General features: G+C 41.4%; 1 protein-coding gene across 2 annotated transcripts in view; it reads left to right on the forward strand.

Moving 5' to 3' along the window:
- DENND1B (DENN domain containing 1B) overlaps nucleotides 1-20,714 on the forward strand; it is a 1,337,878-nt gene that overhangs the window by 643,983 nt on the left and 673,181 nt on the right. For both annotated transcript variants that reach the window (XM_078644012.1, XM_078644002.1), the window contains exon 6: nucleotides 19,847-19,916. In XM_078644012.1, coding sequence (XP_078500138.1) covers nucleotides 19,847-19,916 — 70 coding nt within the window. The remainder of the gene's footprint in view (nucleotides 1-19,846; nucleotides 19,917-20,714) is intronic.

The following is a 20,714-nucleotide window of genomic DNA, read 5'->3' on the forward strand; positions in this document are numbered from 1 at the left end:
GGTGCCTCGATGTCGGGGCCGGCCGGGCCCAGGGTTAGGGTCGAGTTGAGGCCACGCGGCCTCGTGCTGCAGTGCCCCAAGATGGCGGCTGGGCCGAGGCCGTGGTGTGGATGGTGACCCGGGCCAGCTGGGTCCGGGGCTGGTGTCTTGTGGTGGAGGGATTGCAGTGTACTTCGGGTGGTCGTCGGGGAATCTGGCTGGGGATGCAGGGAGAGCCAGGGTCCAGGTCCCATTGCGGGGAGGGGGGACAGCCCGACCATGCGGCCTGTCCAACAACGCCTTATTGCGGTCTGTAGGTTTTATAAACAGAGTTGTAGCCAACTTACCGTTTTTGGGAAACACTTCGACATCCAAGAAAGAAATTTTGGTTTCAGAGTAGGAAAGACTGAATTGGATGTCTAATGTTCTAGTGTTGAGCCATTGGTGGAATGAGGTTAAGTTGTTAATTCCTCCAGTCCACACCATGAAAACATCGTCGATGAAACGATACCATTTGTTGATGTATTCAGCAAAGGGATTATTGTGATGTATATATCTATCCTCATACATCGACATAAAGAGCACTGCTAATTCTGGGGCAAAAGGACACCCCATCGCCACTCCCTTTACCTGGAAATAGAACTCTCTGTTAAAACAGAAATAATTCTTCTTTAAAGCAAAGGAGGCCAAGTCAACCAAGAACTTTGTGGGGACTTGCATGGGTCTCGGGCGTGAATCAAGAAAGAAGGAGAGCACCGCCACAGCCTCATCTTGAGGGATTTGCGTGTATAAGCTTGTCACGTCAAGAGTGACTAGCAAATCTGTGCCCTCACGGAATGTTAGTGGTTCCAACTTGTTTATAAAATCAGTGGTGTCCTGTAAATATGACACGACTTGGTTCATAAACTGTTTAAGAAAACAATCGACATACCTAGCAATTGGTTCCAAGAGAGAGCCACATCCTGCCACGATGGGTCTTCCTGGTGGTTTACTTTGGTTTTTATGCACTTTCGGTAGTGCATAAAACGAAGGTACCCTAGGGTGTTTAATCTTTAAGTACTCGCATTCCTTCTTCCCAACAAAGCCTTGATCGAAACCTTCCTGGATGATCACAAACAATTGGCCTTGTAGATCATTTGTGGGGTCTTTGTCAATTTTGCGGTAGCAACTGGTGTCATCAAGTTGCCTTCTTATCTCGTTGGTGTAATCTACAGTATCCCATAATACGGTAGCACCGCCTTTATCGGCTTGCTTTATCACGATTGAGGAGTCATTTTTTAGGGACGCTAGAGCTGACATCTCTTCTCTTGTAGTATTGAATTTTACGAACTTTTTTTCATTCTCCATATTGGAAATCGCAGAGAGTACACTTTTTTCAAAAATTACCAGTTCTTTAGGAATCGTATTGCCAGACAGGCAGAATGTAGACTTATTACGTAAGCCTGTTACCTCAGTAGTTTGTGGTGTAGGGTTCTCCAAGAAAAACATTGTAAGCCTAAGTTTTCTACAGAATTCTATAAATTCTGTTTTCATACGCACAAAGTCGGTTCTTTTTGAGGGGACAAAGGATAGTCCCTTGGACAGAATATCCTCTTCTGCTTTGGTTAGGATTCTTTGTGAGAGATTAAAGATTGGGGAAATTTTCAGTTCTTGTAATGCTGTCGTCTGGTCTTCATTTCCCATGGGGTGGTATATCTCACTCGGGCTCTGGGTCTCGTTTGGCCCCTGCCTAAAAAAGAATTCTGACCCTGTCCTTGATTTTGCTGGTTGGAGTTCCAATTTCTGCTCCTATTTGTCGGATTGGAGTTACCACTGCTATCACTATCGTTTCCTGAAGCGGAAGAAGTATCGCCGAAAGAGATGAAATGCTTTCTAGATCTACCCTGATTGGCGGGTAAGAATCTTCTAGCTTCCTGTTTTGAATAAAAATCTGGCTGTAAATAAGGGTATATATTATCCAGCGAAAAGTTCTTTTTGTCCTTTTCAAATTGGTTGGTTTTTTGTGTCACAGTGTAATCCTTAAACTCTTGGATTTCCTTTTCCACTGTCTCCAATAATAATTTAGCATCCAATATTGTAGGGATGGTACTGATCTCAGCTTCCAACTTAGCTATTTCTTCTAATTCAATTCTAGAGAGTCTAACAGCTGTCTCCACAGTGAGGACCATAAGGTCCCTACTGCACTTTGTTTCAATAAAGGAAAAACCTTTTTTGAAAATGGGATCCTCGGTGAAAATTACCGGGATATTTTTGATCTGCAGACCCCCTGGGATGGTCCGTTCTCTAAGATGTTGTAGAAGGAAATGGCCATGCAGATCAGTTCTGATTTGCTTCTTTTTTAAACGCAAAAGTCTTTCTGATTCGTTTTGTGAAGTCGCAGACACACTCAAGGAGACGGAAGAGAAAACTGGTGGGTCACTAAGGAGACTCCTAATATGCTCTTCACTGTATGCAAATGTGTCCTTATCTGCCATTACACAAAAAAGTATATTTTAAGTGAAACAGCAACAAAAAAGCATAAAATCCAAACAATAACTGTGCACAATGAAAGAACAGAATGAAAAAACAGAATGAAAAAACAAACGAAATTGTATAGATCAGAAGGCAGTCACAGGATCAACCATTGATCTAACCTGTAATGTAGTCGGTATTCAATATACACAACATTCAAATAAATTGGAATCACAAAATTACCTCGCGGACAGACGTCCGCTATAATAACGTGAAAACAAAAATGGGGCTGGCTCTAATCAGCAAGGCTGAGCCTGTATAGCAAGTAACAAAAGAAGATGCCAGTGCTGATAATATTTATTACATACTAGCACTAATCAACCACAAGCAGAACATTAATTCCAGAGAGGGTACTGCTGTTTAGTCGCAATTTTATTTTGTAGAAAATCAACAATTTTAATGTAAATTTTACTGTACATTAGAGAAGAACCTTAAAAGATAATCAGGAAATGGACAGACACATTGGATTGTATTCGACTGAACACATCAAACATTCAAAACTTCAGTCATATCACATTCACAACACATTCAACCTTGACTCAAGCACACTACGTAAAAGAACTTGGTCTGCTTCAATTCGATGAAAAATTAGAAACAATTTTTTGAAAATAGTACAAAACCATGAAAGTTTTTTTATCAAACATTCGTTCTGGGTTGATACACGTGGTTAATGTACACAAAGTTGTAAGGGGTTTACAAATCAAATGAACTCCTATACAAGCAAGCAGACCAAAGGGATATTGGGCCTACGCGTTTCAAATCTCCTTTAATTCAGCGGAGATTCTCATCAGGGCCTCAGGCGGCTAAAAAGAGGAAAGAGAAAACATACACAAAAAGTGATTTATAAACATAAATACTAACATGTGTGGTATGACAAGTGCAAACATTGCAAATACCTATTGCATTACATAGATGGAAGGCATAGTGTCCATGATTAATAAATAGTAATGGAGAGAAATAATACACATTTGGAGTCTCAAGGCTTAGTGAATCACATAGTTGAGGGCAACCAAGGACAATGGAAACTGAGGTGGGGGAGCGAGTCATACATGGACTGTGAATACCGTAGGAAAAACTTTCCCAATCCTGGGGGTCAGGAATGCCAAAACGAGAATAACGCAGTCCGGAGTAACTTACCGCAGATCTTACTAACCGGGAACCTGCGTGGGTCCAGAGGACCAGGGGAGCTTCTCTAAAATAAGACCGCCTGTAAATTAAACAGAACACTCTAGTGGGTCCGTGGGATTAAATTGGATGACTACTCTAACTTCCAAAAGGTAGTAATATTGACTTACCGCTCTGTGAGAATCAAAGAACACAGGCGGTGAAAGGGAGAGATGACAGGATGAACAATCTGAAAATAGAATGAGGCAGTTCATAAGGGCCCTGTGCAGTGGGAGTTTAACACACAGTTCGGGGGTGAGTCAAAAACGACAAAAGAAACATAATGAAGAAGGCTACCTTCAAATTGGAATGAAACTGCCACAATTGGGTGAACCTTGGGGAGAGGGTAAACCGGAGACCTCATGGATTTGAAGGGACGGTGTGTAGAGCTTTCAAAACATCTACTTAGGGGCCTGCAAAACAATTGGAATTCCATTAGTGCCAGGAGGGGGGGTTGTTAAATTCTAAATCAGGGAGGAAACCTAGGCGTGTATCACCTGTAGAGGAGATGGCAGATTTTCGGCAGATTTCACTTGGCTGCAGAAGGCGCATTAGATCATCGGCACAGGCAGTCTAGTAGCATGTGCTGAAAAAGAAAAGCGGTAGATGAAAAGCAATTAAAGACCAAGCGGTAAAGGTCTGTAAGGATCTACGCATAAGTCGGGGCAGTCCCGGGGGCTGATGCCAACTCTTACCGAAGAAGGCGAAGTCCTGGATTCATTCCAACGTGAGGGGTCCGGGCGGCGTCAAAGCGAGTACTAATCACTCGCGCAGGCGCATTGACCTGCTGGATTTTACACTGCCTTTTAAACACTACGCGGACACTACCTCTCAGCGAGGGGGCGGTTCTGCACGCCTGGGCCGGTGCGTGCGCGGTGGAGAGACACTGGCCGAGGTGAAAAAAATTTATTTTGGATACTTTTAACCAAAAGGACCAAAAGGGCAGAAAAATTATGGCAAAATGGAATATATAACGAAATATCTAAATGGACTGCAGGGTGAATCGAAAGTGTCATCATAAATTACAGGCTAACTCGGAAGAATTAGCTGGAAACCCTAGTACTGTGGGGAAAATGACTCGAGGTTGGTATAATGTGGCAGATATATTTTATCTGAACGGGGTTCATAATTTGAATATTTCAGATAGCTCATTAAGCCCTGACACAGCTGTGTCGAATTTCACGATTAGCATCGCTTCCCTTTTGGATAGCTGGAGGCTCAAGTCGCCTCCTCGCGGATCTTTTTCTATCCTGGAAATAACTGTCCATTTGAACTCATTGAGTCCATGTTGCATTCTAATCCAGTGGTTGACCAGCGGAGCGTTGTCCACCTGTCTCTTCAGTCTCGACTTATGTTGTGAAATGCGTTGGCGCACTTCTTGCTCTGTTTTGCCAATGTAAAGGCAATCGCAAGGGCATTTTATGCCATACACAACGAATTTCGATTTACAATTGCTGAATACCTCATGTTTCCAGGATATTCCCTTATGCTGGAAAACAGAACCCTGTATGGTGGTTTCACAGCACAGGCATGTGCCGCATTTGTGGTGGCCTAGTATGGGTGCCAATCCCATCATTTGACGGAGAGATGGTTGAATTTTAGTTGGCATGGAGGCTCTCACCAGGTGGTTAGCAACGCTGTTCTCTTTCTTAAACGCAAACAGGGGTGGGTCTCTCAAACTTGCATCTAGATTCTTAACCAAATGCCAGTTTTGACCGATAATGCGTTTCAATTGGTTGGCATTAGGGCAAAAGGTGGTGACACAAACCTGGCGTCTCTGCTCTGGTTTCTTCTTGCGCTCCAATAATGTTTCACGGGGGGTCCACCTGGCTCTTTTCATACAGTCCTTCACCAATTTTTTCGGGTATCCTCTGTCGCAGAGTTTGGAAACAAGTTTTTCCGCATGATGGAAAAAGTCGTTAACATCTGTACAATTTCTGCGTACGCGCAGAAACTGCCCATAAGGCAGGTTTTCTCTTAATGATCTTGGATGGTTGCTCTGAAAAAGTAACGCCTTATTGCGGTCTGTAGGTTTTATAAACAGAGTTGTAGCCAACTTACCGTTTTTGGGAAACACTTTGACATCCAAGAAAGCAATTTTGGTTTCAGAGTAGGAAAGACTGAATTGGATGTCTAATGTTCTAGTGTTGAGCCATTGGTGGAATGAGGTTAAGTTGTTAATTCCTCCAGTCCACACCATGAAAACATCGTCGATGAAACGATACCATTTGCTGATGTATTCAGCAAAGGGATTATTGTGATGTATATATCTATCCTCATACATCGACATAAAGAGCACTGCTAATTCTGGGGCAAAAGGACACCCCATCGCCACTCCCTTTACCTGGAAATAGAATTCTCTGTTAAAACAGAAATAATTCTTCTTTAAAGCAAAGGAGGCCAAGTCAACCAAGAACTTTGTGGGGACTTGCATGGGTCTCGGGCGTGAATCAAGAAAGAAGGAGAGCACCGCCACAGCCTCATCTTGAGGGATTTGCGTGTATAAGCTTGTCACGTCAAGAGTGACTAGCAAATCTGTGCCCTCACGGAATGTTAGTGGTTCCAACTTGTTTATAAAATCAGTGGTGTCCTGTAAATATGACACGACTTGGTTCATAAACTGTTTAAGAAAACAATCGACATACCTAGCAATTGGTTCCAAGAGAGAGCCACATCCTGCCACGATGGGTCTTCCTGGTGGTTTACTTTGATTTTTATGCACTTTCGGTAGTGCATAAAACGAAGGTACCCTAGGGTGTTTAATCTTTAAGTACTCGCATTCCTTCTTCCCAACAAAGCCTTGATCGAAACCTTCCTGGATGATCACAAACAATTGGCCTTGTAGATCATTTGTGGGGTCTTTGTCAATTTTGCGGTAGCAACTGGTGTCATCAAGTTGCCTTCTTATCTCGTTGGTGTAATCTACAGTATCCCATAATACGGTAGCACCGCCTTTATCGGCTTGCTTTATCACGATTGAGGAGTCCTTTTTTAGGGACGCTAGAGCTGACATCTCTTCTCTTGTAGTATTGAATTTTACGAACTTTTTTTCTTTCTCCATATTGGAAATCGCAGAGAGTACACTTTTTTCAAAAATTACCAGTTCTTTAGGAATCATATTGCCAGACGGGCAGAATGTAGACTTATTACGTAAGCCTGTTACCTCAGTAGTTTGTGGTGTAGGGTTCTCCAAGAAAAACATTGTAAGCCTAAGTTTTCTACAGAATTCTATAAATTCTGTTTTCATACGCACAAAGTCGGTTCTTTTTGACGGGACAAAGGATAGTCCCTTGGACAGAATATCCTCTTCTGCTTTGGTTAGGATTCTTTGTGAGAGATTAAAGATTGGGGAAATTTTCAGTTCTTGTAATGCTGTCGTCTGGTCTTCATTTCCCATGGGGTGGTATATCTCACTCGGGCTCTGGGTCTCGTTTGGCCCCTGCCTAAAAAAGAATTCTGACCCTGTCCTTGATTTTGCTGGTTGGAGTTCCAATTTCTGCTCCTATTTGTCGGATTGGAGTTACCACTGCTATCACTATAGTTTCCTGAAGCGGAAGAAGTATCGCCGAAAGAGATGAAATGCTTTCTAGATCTACCCTGATTGGCGGGTAAGAATCTTCTAGCTTCCTGTTTTGAATAAAAATCTGGCTGTAAATAAGGGTATATATTATCCAGCGAAAAGTTCTTTTTGTCCTTTTCAAATTGGTTGGTTTTTTGTGTCACAGTGTAATCCTTAAACTCTTGGATTTCCTTTTCCACTTTCTCCAATAATAATTTAGCATCCGATATTGTAGGGTTGGTACTGATCTCAGCTTCCAACTTAGCTATTTCTTCTAATTCAATTCTAGAGAGTCTAACAGCTGTCTCCACAGTGAGGACCATAAGGTCCCTACTGCACTTTGTTTCAATAAAGGAAAAACCTTTTTTGAAAATGGGATCCTCGGTGAAAATTACCGGGATATTTTTGATCTGCAGACCCCCTGGGATGGTCCCTTCTCTAAGATGTTGTAGAAGGAAATGGCCATGCAGATCAGTTCTGATTTGCTTCTTTTTTAAAACGCAAAAGTCTTTCTGATTCGTTTTGTGAAGTCGCAGACACACTCAAGGAGACGGAAGAGAAAACTGGTGGGTCACTAAGGAGACTCCTAATATGCTCTTCACTGTATGCAAATGTGTCCTTATCTGCCATTACACAAAAAAGTATATTTTAAGTGAAACAGCAACAAAAAAGCATAAAATCGAAACAATAACTGTGCACAATGAAAGAACAGAATGAAAAAACAGAATGAAAAAACAAACGAAATTGTATAGATCAGAAGGCAGTCACAGGATCAACCATTGATCTAACCTGTAATGTAGTCGGTATTCAATATACACAACATCCAAATAAATTGGAATCACAAAATTACCTCGCGGACAGACGTCCGCTATAATAACGTGAAAACAAAAATGGGGCTGGCTCTAATCAGCAAGGTTGAGCCTGTATAGCAAGTAACAAAAGAAGATGCCAGTGCTGATAATATTTATTACATACTAGCACTAATCAACCACAAGCAGAAAATTAATTCCAGAGAGGGTACTGCTGTTTAGTCGCAATTTTATTTTGTAGAAAATCAACAATTTTAATGTAAATTTTACTGTACATTAGAGAAGAACCATAAAAGATAATCAGGAAATGGACAGACACATTGGATTGTATTCGACTGAACACATCAAACATTCAAAACTTCAGTCATATCACATTCACAACACATTCAAACTTGACTCAAGCACACTACGTAAAAGAACTTGGTCTGCTTCAATTCAATGAAAAATTAGAAACAATTTTTTGAAAATAGTACAAAACCATGAAAGTTTTTTTATCAAACATTCGTTCTGGGTTGATACACGTGGTTAATGTACACAAAGTTGTAAGGGGTTTACAAATCAAATGAACTCCTATACAAGCAAGCAGACCAAAGGGATATTGGGCCTACGCGTTTCAAATCTCCTTTAATTCAGCGGAGATTCTCATCAGGGCCTCAGGCGGCTAAAAAGAGGAAAGAGAAAACATACACAAAAAGTGATTTATAAACATAAATACTAACATGTGTGGTATGACAAGTGCAAACATTGCAAATACCTATTGCATTACATAGATGGAAGGCATAGTGTCCATGATTAATAAATAGTAATGGAGAGAAATAATGCACATTTGGAGTCTCAAGGCTTAGTGAATCACATAGTTGAGGGCAACCAAGGACAATGGAAACTGAGGTGGGGGAGCGAGTCATACATGGACTGTGAATACCGTAGAAAAAACTTTCCCAATCCTGGGGGTCAGGAATGCCAAAACGAGAATAACGCAGTCCGGAGTAACTTACCGCAGATCTTACTAACCGGGAACCTGCGTGGGTCCAGAGGACCAGGGGAGCTTCTCTAAAATAAGACCGCCTGTAAATTAAACAGAACACTCTAGTGGGTCCGTGGGATTAAATTGGATGACTACTCTAACTTCCAAAAGGTAGTAATATTGACTTACCGCTCTGTGAGAATCAAAGAACACAGGCGGTGAAAGGGAGAGATGACAGGATGAACAATCTGAAAATAGAATGAGGCAGTTCATAAGGGCCCTGTGCAGTGGGAGTTTAACACACAGTTCGGGGGTGAGTCAAAAACGACAAAAGAAACATAATGAAGAAGGCTACCTTCAAATTGGAAGGAAACTGCCACAATTGGGTGAACCTTGGGGAGAGGCGTCGACTTTAAGGGTAAACCGGAGACCTCATGGATTTGAAGGGACGGTGTGTAGAGCTTTCAAAACATCTACTTAGGGGCCTGCAAAACAATTGGAATTCCATTAGTGCCAGGAGGGGGGGTTGTTAAATTCTAAATCAGGGAGGAAACCTAGGCGTGTATCACCTGTAGAGGAGATGGCAGATTTTCGTCAGATTTCACTTGGCTGCAGAAGGCGCATTAGATCATCGGCACAGGCAGTCTAGTAGCATGTGCTGAAAAAGAAAAGCGGTAGATGAAAAGCAATTAAAGACCAAGCGGTAAAGGTCTGTAAGGATCTACGCAACTTTCATGGTTTTGTACTATTTTCAAAAAATTGTTTCTAATTTTTCATTGAATTGAAGAAGACCAAGTTCTTTTACGTAGTGTGCTTGAGTCAAGTTTGAATGTGTTGTGAATGTGATATGACTGAAGTTTTGAATGTTTGATGTGTTCAGTCGAATACAATCCAATGTGTCTGTCCATTTCCTGATTATCTTTTATGGTTCTTCTCTAATGTACAGTAAAATTTACATTAAAATTGTTGATTTTCTACAAAATAAAATTGCGACTAAACAGCAGTACCCTCTCTGGAATTAATTTTCTGCTTGTGGTTGATTAGTGCTAGTATGTAATAAATATTATCAGCACTGGCATCTTCTTTTGTTACTTGTTAATAATTAACACAGCATGAATGAAATACCGAAGGAGGGTGGGAGCACCCTGCCTCACATCCCAGCACTCAGTTTGCCCCAATGCATCATGGTAAATGCAACGCATGATAACACTTACTTCAGTGTAAGTCTTTAATTATTCACTCTTGTTGGTGCAGCCTCTGCTGTGTATGTCTAGTTATATGTTTCTGGATTGTGTCCTTCATCAGTAGAGAGCAACAAGGAATTTTGTTGGTGCTGGAAAATTCTGCCTGATGTCTTCTCAGGTCTCTGTACCACTCACTGGGCTCATGTGCATCAACACCTCAGCTCAGTAGCTGAAGGGAACCTTTTCATACAGAAGGAGGGTGGGAGCATACTGCCACACATCCCAGCATTCAGTTTGCCCTAATGCATTATGGTAAATGCAGTACATGATAACTTTTTCTTCAATACTAGTCTTTACTTTTTCACCCTTGTTGGTGCAGCCTCTGCTGTGTAACTCTGGACACGAGTTTCTGGATGTATTCCTTCATCAGTAGGGAGCAACTGCCGTCTGGCATCTTTTATAATTTTAATCAATTTCCTATTCTGCTTTAGTGCTGTCTGACATGCTATCCATTTTTCACATTTGTCGCATAGTTTGTAGATTCTCTCATGATAGCTCAAGCTCATACCCAATGTCTGGAACTATTACAATGCTCGTCACTTTTTTCAGCTACCAAGGCATGACAGAATTAACAGGGGGTGTGTTACTCTATCTTTATATGCTGAGGCCGTAGATATGGGCATAGACAACATATTTAAAACCTTCATCAAAATATACGTTGAAATGCCTCCACACAATCATGAAATATTCATATGTACTGCTGCCACAATGGGGCACACTCTGCCTTTCATACCCAATAATTATAATCAAACACCAGCGACACCCATCATATTACAAGGCTTTTCACTGCCATTATGCCAGCTATAAATATAATGGTGTCAAGAATGCCCACATTATGCCAAGAATGTGTCATTATAATTCCAACGGGGAGCCAGAATGTCATCTAAAATTCCTACAGATATGTCCTGGATGGACCACAGTTATGCAAGGAGATCCAGAATGTCATCAACAATGCCCACATTTGGCAAGGAAGTGTCAGATATGTGAGAGATATCCAGAACTGTCACCAATAACGCCTCCGATTAGCCACTCTTATCCTTGCATATCAAGAAGGACACTAGGAATGTCTACAGGATATCAGGTATGAGCACCATTAGGCCAGCAGTACCTCCCCCCTCTCCTAACTATTATCTCCTGACCCCGTCCAAACACACAGACACACTCACTCCTTTTCATAACCACATGAGTAAATTTACACACACAAACATGTGTGCATAAACACACATAAGATGTACATTACTTAATCCTAATTTACATTTCTGGGGCCTGTAATGCTGCAGGAGATTTTCCAGCCGTCTTTCAGCTCTCCATGGAATCCATATTGAATAAAACCAAAGCGGATGATGGATGGAGTGTTGTACATTGCAAGCACTCCCCCCCTCCCCCCCACTCCCGTTCAACTGATCTGGGTTTAATCCATCATCATTCTTTAGCTCACTCCGCCACCCCAGTTCAGACATGGCCATATGCAAATCAGTCTGACCCTGTGCCTCATGGGAACAGTCCCGCCCAAACTGCCAAGCCATTTCTTACGTGGACCTGAAACAAGCATCCTGGGACCGGTTTCTGGCTAATCAGCCGTCATCAGCCAGGCTAGCTTGAATCCAGTGGCAAAGTGAGCAAGGGACCCGCGTCTGAGCATACCCTGCCAACTGGGTTCAAACTGGAATGGCATGGTGAGCAAAAAAACGATGGATTTACTCCCAGATCTCTGTACTGGGGTGAATGTATGACATTGTTCTGCATTCTGTCCATCAACTGTTGTTTTTGCACTCCTTACTGAATACCAGCAACAGCAAGAACAGCAGATCAACAAGAACTGGTGAAAGTTGCTGAGACCAATAGCCTTAACTTGCTTCGTGCCTTCTCTGACAATCAGCAGAGAAAGAAGTGAGACCGTTGATTAATTGAAGGTGGTTACATGAACCACCCCTTGCTCAGGCAAAGCGGTGACCCTTTTGTTTACATTGCCACTGCACGGTGCATATAGAAGGACAGCTATTGGTTAGATGCTCTCCAACAAGCAATGTGCAAGGGAGTCATATACAAAACTGTTGGCCTGAACTCAGGCCCTCAGCTTTGTTACTGATTGTCTTGAGTGGCAAATAAAAAACATGGAATCAGTCAATTCTGACCACCAAGAGCAGTTAATACTTATGAGATAGATAAATAGAAGTTTATCAGTGTGAGATGTCAATCAAAACCTTCTTTGATTAAGTGAGCTTAGCTTAGTTTGTGGTGGTTTTTAAACGGTATGTCTTTCACTCTATATCTTAACATATTTTCATTTGCTTTCAACATTTGTTATAGTAATTTATTATAGACTTTGGTGTCACCTGTACATTTATCTTCTTTGGCGATTTACCTTTTTGTAAAAAAAAAAAAGGAGTCCCTGGTTAAAGTCTTTGTGAATTTTAATTTGCATCAATGGCAGCTTTAAGGACCGTTTTGGTGCTTTTATCACATGACTTAGACAATAGTGCACCTCTCTTGGTGGGAACATTATTATAATACTTTCATGCTGACGAAAAATCTTATTTCTGTGGGGCAGGTCTCCTAGTAAATGCTTAGATTTTTCACAGTTGAAGGAGTCTGATTTTGGTGAACTCATTGACTTGACAGTTGAAGAAAGATCACAGCCTTAATGCGTTGTATTAGAGAGCTTACCACACCTGAACACGCCTTATTCATTCACATTGATAAAGCTGGTGCCCCAAAGTTGCCTTAGGCCTAGGTTTGGCAGCTTGCTTAAGCTCAAGGATTGGATCTTGCAGGAAAGCATGAGGGATGCAAGACTCAGCATATCACAATTAAATTTAGTAAAAGAGATAAAAAACATAATGTTGTGAAAAGAAAGTTCTGTAACTAAGAATTTATTTCTATTCAATATTCAGAAAATATAAATCAGATTTGAACAAAGCAGGATCAAATGATTGCCAGAGACCACTGTGAATCCAGGGGAGGATGTTAGAATGAATTGTATTCTAAGTGGCACTTCAAAGTAAAGGTTGGTAGTAAATTGCCTGGAATATTGCCAAGTGTATTTATGGACTGTTGGTTTAGAGCAGTGGTTCTTAACCTTTTGACTTCTGTGGACCATTTAATATGTACTAGAGTCTGGAGACCCACACTGAATTATTATTTGAGTCTAGGGACCCCCACTGAGTCATTAATGGAAGCCAGGGACACAAGCCTAAATTTTTTTTTATAATTTAAAATGCAAAACAGTATGCAAAAATAGAGGCACAACCATTCATCAAACAAATATACAAATGATTAAGGGCCTTATTACAAGTATGGCGGTCCTCAGGACTACCGTACTCACGGTGACAGTCCGACCACTGCCACCAGTCCACCTGAAGTATTCTGAACATGGTTGTCGGACCACCACGGGACTGCCATCTATGCCGGGATCAAGTACCTCACTGAGCCAGCAGTCTGAAATCAGCCTCAATATGTAATGTTATGTTAGGTTATTTTCTATAGCGCATGGCTACCCCAGCAACGGGGCGTCCCAGCGCTCACGGACATGCATGACTGAGTGGCTGCGTGTGGAGAGAGAATGTATAGCAGGCTCCACAGCACGGCATTAGATTGATGAAAATAGCCAGGTTTTAATTAGCTTACGGAAACACTGATGGTGCGTAGTGAAACGTGCTTGTATAGGGATAGAGTTCCAAAGTAGAGGAGCCTTGTGCTTAAATGATCGTCCTTCCGCTCTACTCCTTCGTACCCTCGTGGTACAAGCCAGGTAGCGATCTGCAGAACGAGGATTGCGCGTCTGGGTATAGAAGGTGCAAAGTTTCTTCAGGATACGAGGGCCCTGTCCGTGCAAGATGCTGGTGGTGCTGATGCTGGCACGCCAATAATATTACGAGTTGACTTTCCACTGCCCATTTCATGTTGGTGAGCCCCCCAGATAAGGGTGGCAGAAAGGCACCTAAGGGGGGCCTAATAGGGCCCCCTGCAGATTCTGGGCTGGGCATGCATGCCACACCATGCAGAAAAGTAGTGCAGCTGCCGTCATGGCAGCGGTCTGCTGTTAAGGCTCTTCTATGAGACTTACACAGCTGCTGCTGGCATGAGACTGCTACAGCACCGCCTACCATGGATTACACTCTTAAACCAGCACGTGAGCGCACAACAGGCTTGGTGGCCTTCCTGTGGGCGAGGCGGTTTCGGGCCAACAGGAAGACCGCCAAACTCATAATAAGGCCCTAAGTAATTTATTTGAAAAATCAAAAATGTTATTTCAATTGGAAGGATGAAGCTTGTACTGCTCCCATGAATCAATCTGAGGATATAAACTTAGTTTTTATCTTCCAATTTCTATATTCCTACGCATTTACAGAATGTTTAAACATATTCCGTTTCCAATTTTGCTCCTTTATTTATATACACTTTAGTAATCTGTAAATAACATTTAATTTATTTTCTAAGCAGTCACTGACCCCTGAGTAGGCGTTCCGGAGCCCGGGTTAAGAACCTTTGGTTTAGAGCATGTAGGTACCTCAAAAAATGTGTTGCATTATTTCATAATTTTCCTGGGTCGTTTATGAATCAGCCCAAAGTGTTTCAAGCAGAGAAAACTCTTATTTCGGACTCCGTTGGCCAACACTCATATTTTCATCAGAAGTGGATTTGCTCAAGTCCCAGCTGCACACATCTCTGATGAGTAATTTGGTTGACATCAGGAGGAAATTGCATATCTGTCGTTAAAAGCTCTCATCTTTCCTATTCATTGTTTTGATATAGTTCAGGCTCCTCATATACATAGCCATGGTTGAAGTGTGTGGCCTACAGTGTTTGATGGAATCCAATGTTAGTGAAGGCTGGATCAGGTCGAGGACCTGAGTGCTCAGTGGAATGCCTCAATTGATTGAAAGAAAGTTTTCACTGTAGACATTCAGTATGATGGCCTCGACCAAACTGAAAGGCCACATATGCCTTTTTTTAATTGAATCGCGTACCTTTATAGATTGCCCAAACTTGTCCCAACAATGTTTGACAAGAACTTTGAACCAACAAAGCATACACATTGTGCACTGGCATCAGTCTCCTAGTTGCTGTTTCCTTATTACTCCAATTGGATGCTTGTGCAGAGAACATTTAGAAGTTTAAACATCGACTCAAAGGAAACAATTGATGAATCCAGTCCTGAAACAGATCACATCATCCTCGAACGTGGACATTTTTGATTTGATGATCCTGGTTGCTACCGCACATGAGTCCCAGGATTTTTAAGATGGCGTATAATAGCCACAGCTTGCACATAACATCATTTGCCTACTTCGAATACATTGTTCCCTTTTAAGCTTAACTTGTCTCTCAAGCTTAGTAATCAGAATGGCCGCAGATTCAGATCTAGTCACAGAAATTTAGCAGTCTATTCAATTGGCATAAGTCTGAGGTCTTTTCCGCGGACAATGAAGGACCAGTGAACTTTATTTCCCGTAGAGATCCGTTTGATTTCATTGCTGGTGAATGTCTTCAAAAGTTGTTTCTTATAAAACAACTATTGATGGGAACAGCCGTTGTTGTAGGTGAGCAATGTTCCTTGTTTCTTGTGATGCCTCTTTTGGCTATTTCAGTGTGTATATATATCTGCCATGAATTCGAGTATGGGATTAATACTGTCAATTATAATTATGTCACTTTGCGGTTTTTGTGTTTAAACATAGTTTTGGGGGATTTTCTATTAAGCACAAAGTCTCTTTTCTGGGAAAAGTCGTGTGAACATATGTGTCCACCGTAATTAAGCACAAGAAAGGGTGTATAATTTACAGCCATTCAGCAGAGTTAAAAATAAACTTGTCTACCTCGACATTTTTTAAGATAAAAAATGACAAAGAAAAGGTTTTGAAATGCTTACAAAGTTGGCAGCACTAATTGCTAACAGTTTTTTCTGGTTCAAACCTGTAAGGAGTATATCTTTCTAAACACAGCCATACGTTCTTTCTGTTAGCATTTCTCAGAATTATTGAACATTGAATACTAAATAAGATCACTTCTCACAGGAAAGGTGGTGACGCCAAACCACAGTGTTGTTGCATCTGTCCTAATGGCTACATGTTTTAGCTAGAACAAAAAAAAAGTTAATATCTAGCTATTCTGCAATGTTCGGATTTGGGTTGTGCAAACCACTATTTCCATGGCAATATAGCCCATAATTTACCCGAGTAAACTTCGTTTGTTGGAGCCCATGTTGTTTTGTTGGGTTTGGCTGTGAGTGATCAGTAGAGAGTATTTTGAATGTTAAGTTACAAAGTGATTTACGTTGATGTAATAGGAGGTTGAGATAGGAAAATGTTTGTGGCATTTTATATGCACGGTTAGAGGGACCGCTTTCCCTTGCTCTGGCTAGATACGTTGATTTTATATAGCGATCACAACTCATGCCTCTTGAGTTGCATGTGAGATAAAAGACCGAATACATAAAAAGTTAAAATTGGGAGTCCAGGATCATGTCAGTACTACTGCTAAAAGAGCACATTGTACTATTTTCAAAAGTTTAAAAATCTTTTTTCGAATTCCTCATAACCAAGTCTTGCCCCTCAACCTTTTATTACATTGTTCCCTGTCTATTTTTATTCAAGAAGAATATGTTTGTTGGAGAAAATAAAAATCATTTTCAATACCTGGTTTACTATGTTCTATAAGTGCATGTTTTATTTATGTCGTTGTATAATGCTGTTTTATGCCCAGAATCCACTTCGCATGGCTAGCTAGTTTAGGGAATACGAACCTTGTACACACCTTGTGGTGAGTTGAGAGCGGTGTTGCTCATGGTAAGCTAGTGATTCTATTAGCCCAACAAGATGCCCCCAAATATATAAAATAATGTAAGGGGTGCTACCATTTTTTTCCCTAGCTTCGAAATGCATTGGAATTATGTTATAATAAAATTAGCTTTCAAATATGACAGTGTATCTCCTAACAATGCTGTCTAGGTTTACGGGTTTATGTGCACATTGCTTTCCCATAAGCTGTGTCACCATTTAATACACACGGGGTATATGGAATGCCTTTTTGCGGGATGCACAATAATTGCCCATCACGTGTCAGCAGCACACATACATCTATTGAATCTGATGGGTGATGTAAATGATTTATTATTCAGCTTGCCCCCATGATGTTAATTGTATCATGGTCAGGGTGGTTTCAAGGTGCCTGGGCACTACTGCGAAGCATATTTAATGCTTTCTCCCCTCCTCCCTATTTTTGCAAGTGCAAAATGTGTGGTTCCTTACTTCCTCCTCCATCTTGAGAATAGGAATCCCAGAATGCTCAGCTCAGGTGCAGTCACCTAGAGAATCACCATTCCTTTGATTCTCCAGCACTGTATAAAACTCGAAATTAAATAAAATGCGAATGCAGGAGATTTCTCCTTACTCCATCCTTACTCCTTACCCCCGCCCTCCTTCAAGCACTTCGAGGTGACTTTAGGGTGGTCTAAACACTAACTTGATATTTGACTCAGTGGCATAGCAAGGTCAGGTGGTACCCGGTGCGGAAAATCTCTTGTCAACCCTGGCCTGACAAAATGGAAAACATATAGGCTTAAAACACATATTTTTGCCATTTTGTCACCCCCCTCAGTGATGACACCCGAGGCAGCCCGCACCCACTGCACCCCCCTTCCTAGGCCACTGATTTGACTCTGGGAACGTTTTCAGGAAGTATTTCCTGTCACACTCGGTGTAAATGTCTGGCCGTATTTCTGAGCACCCACACTTTTGGTACATAAGATGAATATAATGATTTGCCTGGCTCCCACAGTTTGGTGATATTGAGCACTCCATGATTAGGACTGGATTCGTAGTGGGCAACATATCGCTAGACTGCATCTGTGAGTTAAAAGGTAGGCCATGTTTTGTTCACATGCCCTTTTAATCAAAAATGTGCAGCCAGGCGCCTAAAATGTTTAATTGCACCTTTTGAGACACCTTTCTGAATTGCTGAATCATTTGAAAATGCAAAACGCGAAGGTGCTCCCCGTGGTAGGAGAATCATAATAATTGTGGAGATGTTTCAGAAGAAATAAACTTTAATTCTAGTGGCTGAAGGTGTTGTTTTCAGAGAGTTATGGTAAAGTACATATACTCACAGTAAATTTACTTGACATGTAGATTCCCACGAAGAAGCCTTCACCAACAATGTTGCTTAATGTATGGAGCTAAATATCGCTCTAAAGACTTTCTTCTAAGCACTGTTAGTTATGAAAGATAAGGAAATTGAAGCAACACAAAAAGATGATGGACTTAAGGCTGAACATTGTCAAATATTCATCCCCAATCTCAGATCTGGGTTGTCTATCGTTTTTTTTGTTTGCTTTCCATGCCACCCCAGTTTGGACCCATCCAAATGCAAATCAGTCTCGACCCTGCTCCCCATGAGAGCAGTTCAGGCGAACTGCTCAGCCAGGTCCTCCCTGAAGCGAAAACAGGCATCCCGGGGCCGGTTTTGGGTTATCTACCCTCATCAGCCATGCTAACTTGAATCCAGTGGCATAGTGAGCACAAGACCCACATTTGGGCATACCCTTGCCACATAGGGAGATTATAGCAACAAAAAATTATAATGAACGGAATGCTGAACATTGTCAAACGTTCACCTCGAGTCACAGATCTGGGGCAGTTAGAGCTGGACAGTTCCCATGGGAGCAGGGTCAAGTCTGATTTACATATGGCTCGGTCCAAACTGGAATTGTGTGGTGATCCAAAAAATGATGCATTTAGGCTCAGATCTCTGTACTGGGGTGAGTGTTAGACGTTGTTCACTATTCTGTCCATCAATTGTTCTTTTTGCATTTGTCGCCCTAAGTGGAACAGGTATGCCCAGTCGCGGGTCCCGTGCTTACCCTGCCATTGGAGTCAAGCTATCTTGTTTCTGGTCCGGGGGAGGACCAGGCTTGGCAGTCAGGGCTGTACTCTTACCACGGAGAGCAGGATCAGGACTGATTTGCATATTGCTGGGTCCAATTGTTCTTTTTGAATTTAGATAAGGAAATTGAGGCACATGCAGATAAAAAAAACGTACGAAGTGCAGGGGTGAGCCTAACATTTTTGATATGTGCATTTATGATTTGTTACATTTTTATGATACTGGTCTTTTGTTTGCGTTTTGCTGTCTCATACTATGGTTGCTATTTAAATGTCAGATTTTACCATAAACCAGCACAATGATACTTAGTAAGGAACCATGAGAGATTTTCTAGCGTTCAACAAAGTACGACATTTCATGCTAAGGTTCACCTCATACTCCTTTAAAAAAAAAAACAATTGCTCCATCCTTTTGAAAAAAAATGGTGATGTCTTTAAAAGGAACCACAAGGCTGCTGTTTTACTTAAACTTTTGAATGTACTACCCTGCAGACATCTCAGTCACTGTCTGTTACCTACTTGTGTAATTAAGAAAACCGGTCCCTTGGGACTTTGTTATTGAAGCTTGGTCCTGGCAACTAGTGACTGCTGACACTGACAATAGTACCCCAAGCAGGTAGGGCCCCCCAGGCAGCTGCCTGTGTACATTTGTGTTGGGGTTGACCTGAACAAAGTACTTTGAACTCTTTGTAAGTTATGTGGATACAAATCGTGCTTTCTTCTTTTTGTTACAGTTACCTGCCATGGTTTGAAGTTTACTACAAACTCCTCAACACGCTGTCCGATTACTTGATTAAAGAACAGGTACCGTATGTAATTGTTTTCCTGATCATGTGAACAAAGTATCCCCGCCTCAGTTTTGGAATTTAAAGACAGAATATAATCAGTTACGAGGCATTTCAATGCCAAAACATGATTATGGTGTTTGTAACCTTTCTCATATACAGTAAAGTGAGAGGAACTGGTGTTGCTGAGAAGCCACAGCTCATAAGGAAGCAGAATACTAACCACTGAATTGTTCATGTGCTTTCCAGACACAATTAGTTTTTATCCTATGCCATGGCATTCCAAGGAAACATACCATATTATTCACTTTTAGTGCAGAGACCCTTTCCAGGGGCAAGAATAAATTGTTTCATGACAGCAACAACGATGTGACGCGTACCATCCTTGGGTATATCAAATACGACCCCGACAAGATGTGGATTCCAGAACTAAAACATGTAATCGAGCAGTACTCAACATTACATATGTAGTGCAACTGGACTGGCAAACAATAAAAAAAGAATTACTTGTAAATTGGGTGATCTACTGTTTCTACAGATATTTGAATGCTCAATTTCTGCACACAATAGACTCCTCAAGATGTCTTCATCAGTAACATTTCCCAGTAGGAAAGTGAGATAATCACCACAGCAAGAAGTAAATGCTGAGACGATGTCACTATTTTTCACTTAAGTGATCCACAATATGTTGTCCAAGTGGCAAATTTTCTCAGTTCTCATTGATAGCAGTGTTTGTGGAGTTTTTAATGCTTGGCAGGAGGATCAATCATACTTTCAGTATGATCCTTATGGTGATGCACTGAATAGTATTTTGATT

Source organism: Lissotriton helveticus, chromosome 1_1, assembly GCF_964261635.1.
Source record: "Lissotriton helveticus chromosome 1_1, aLisHel1.1, whole genome shotgun sequence".
Taxonomy (NCBI): Eukaryota; Metazoa; Chordata; class Amphibia; order Caudata; family Salamandridae; genus Lissotriton; species Lissotriton helveticus.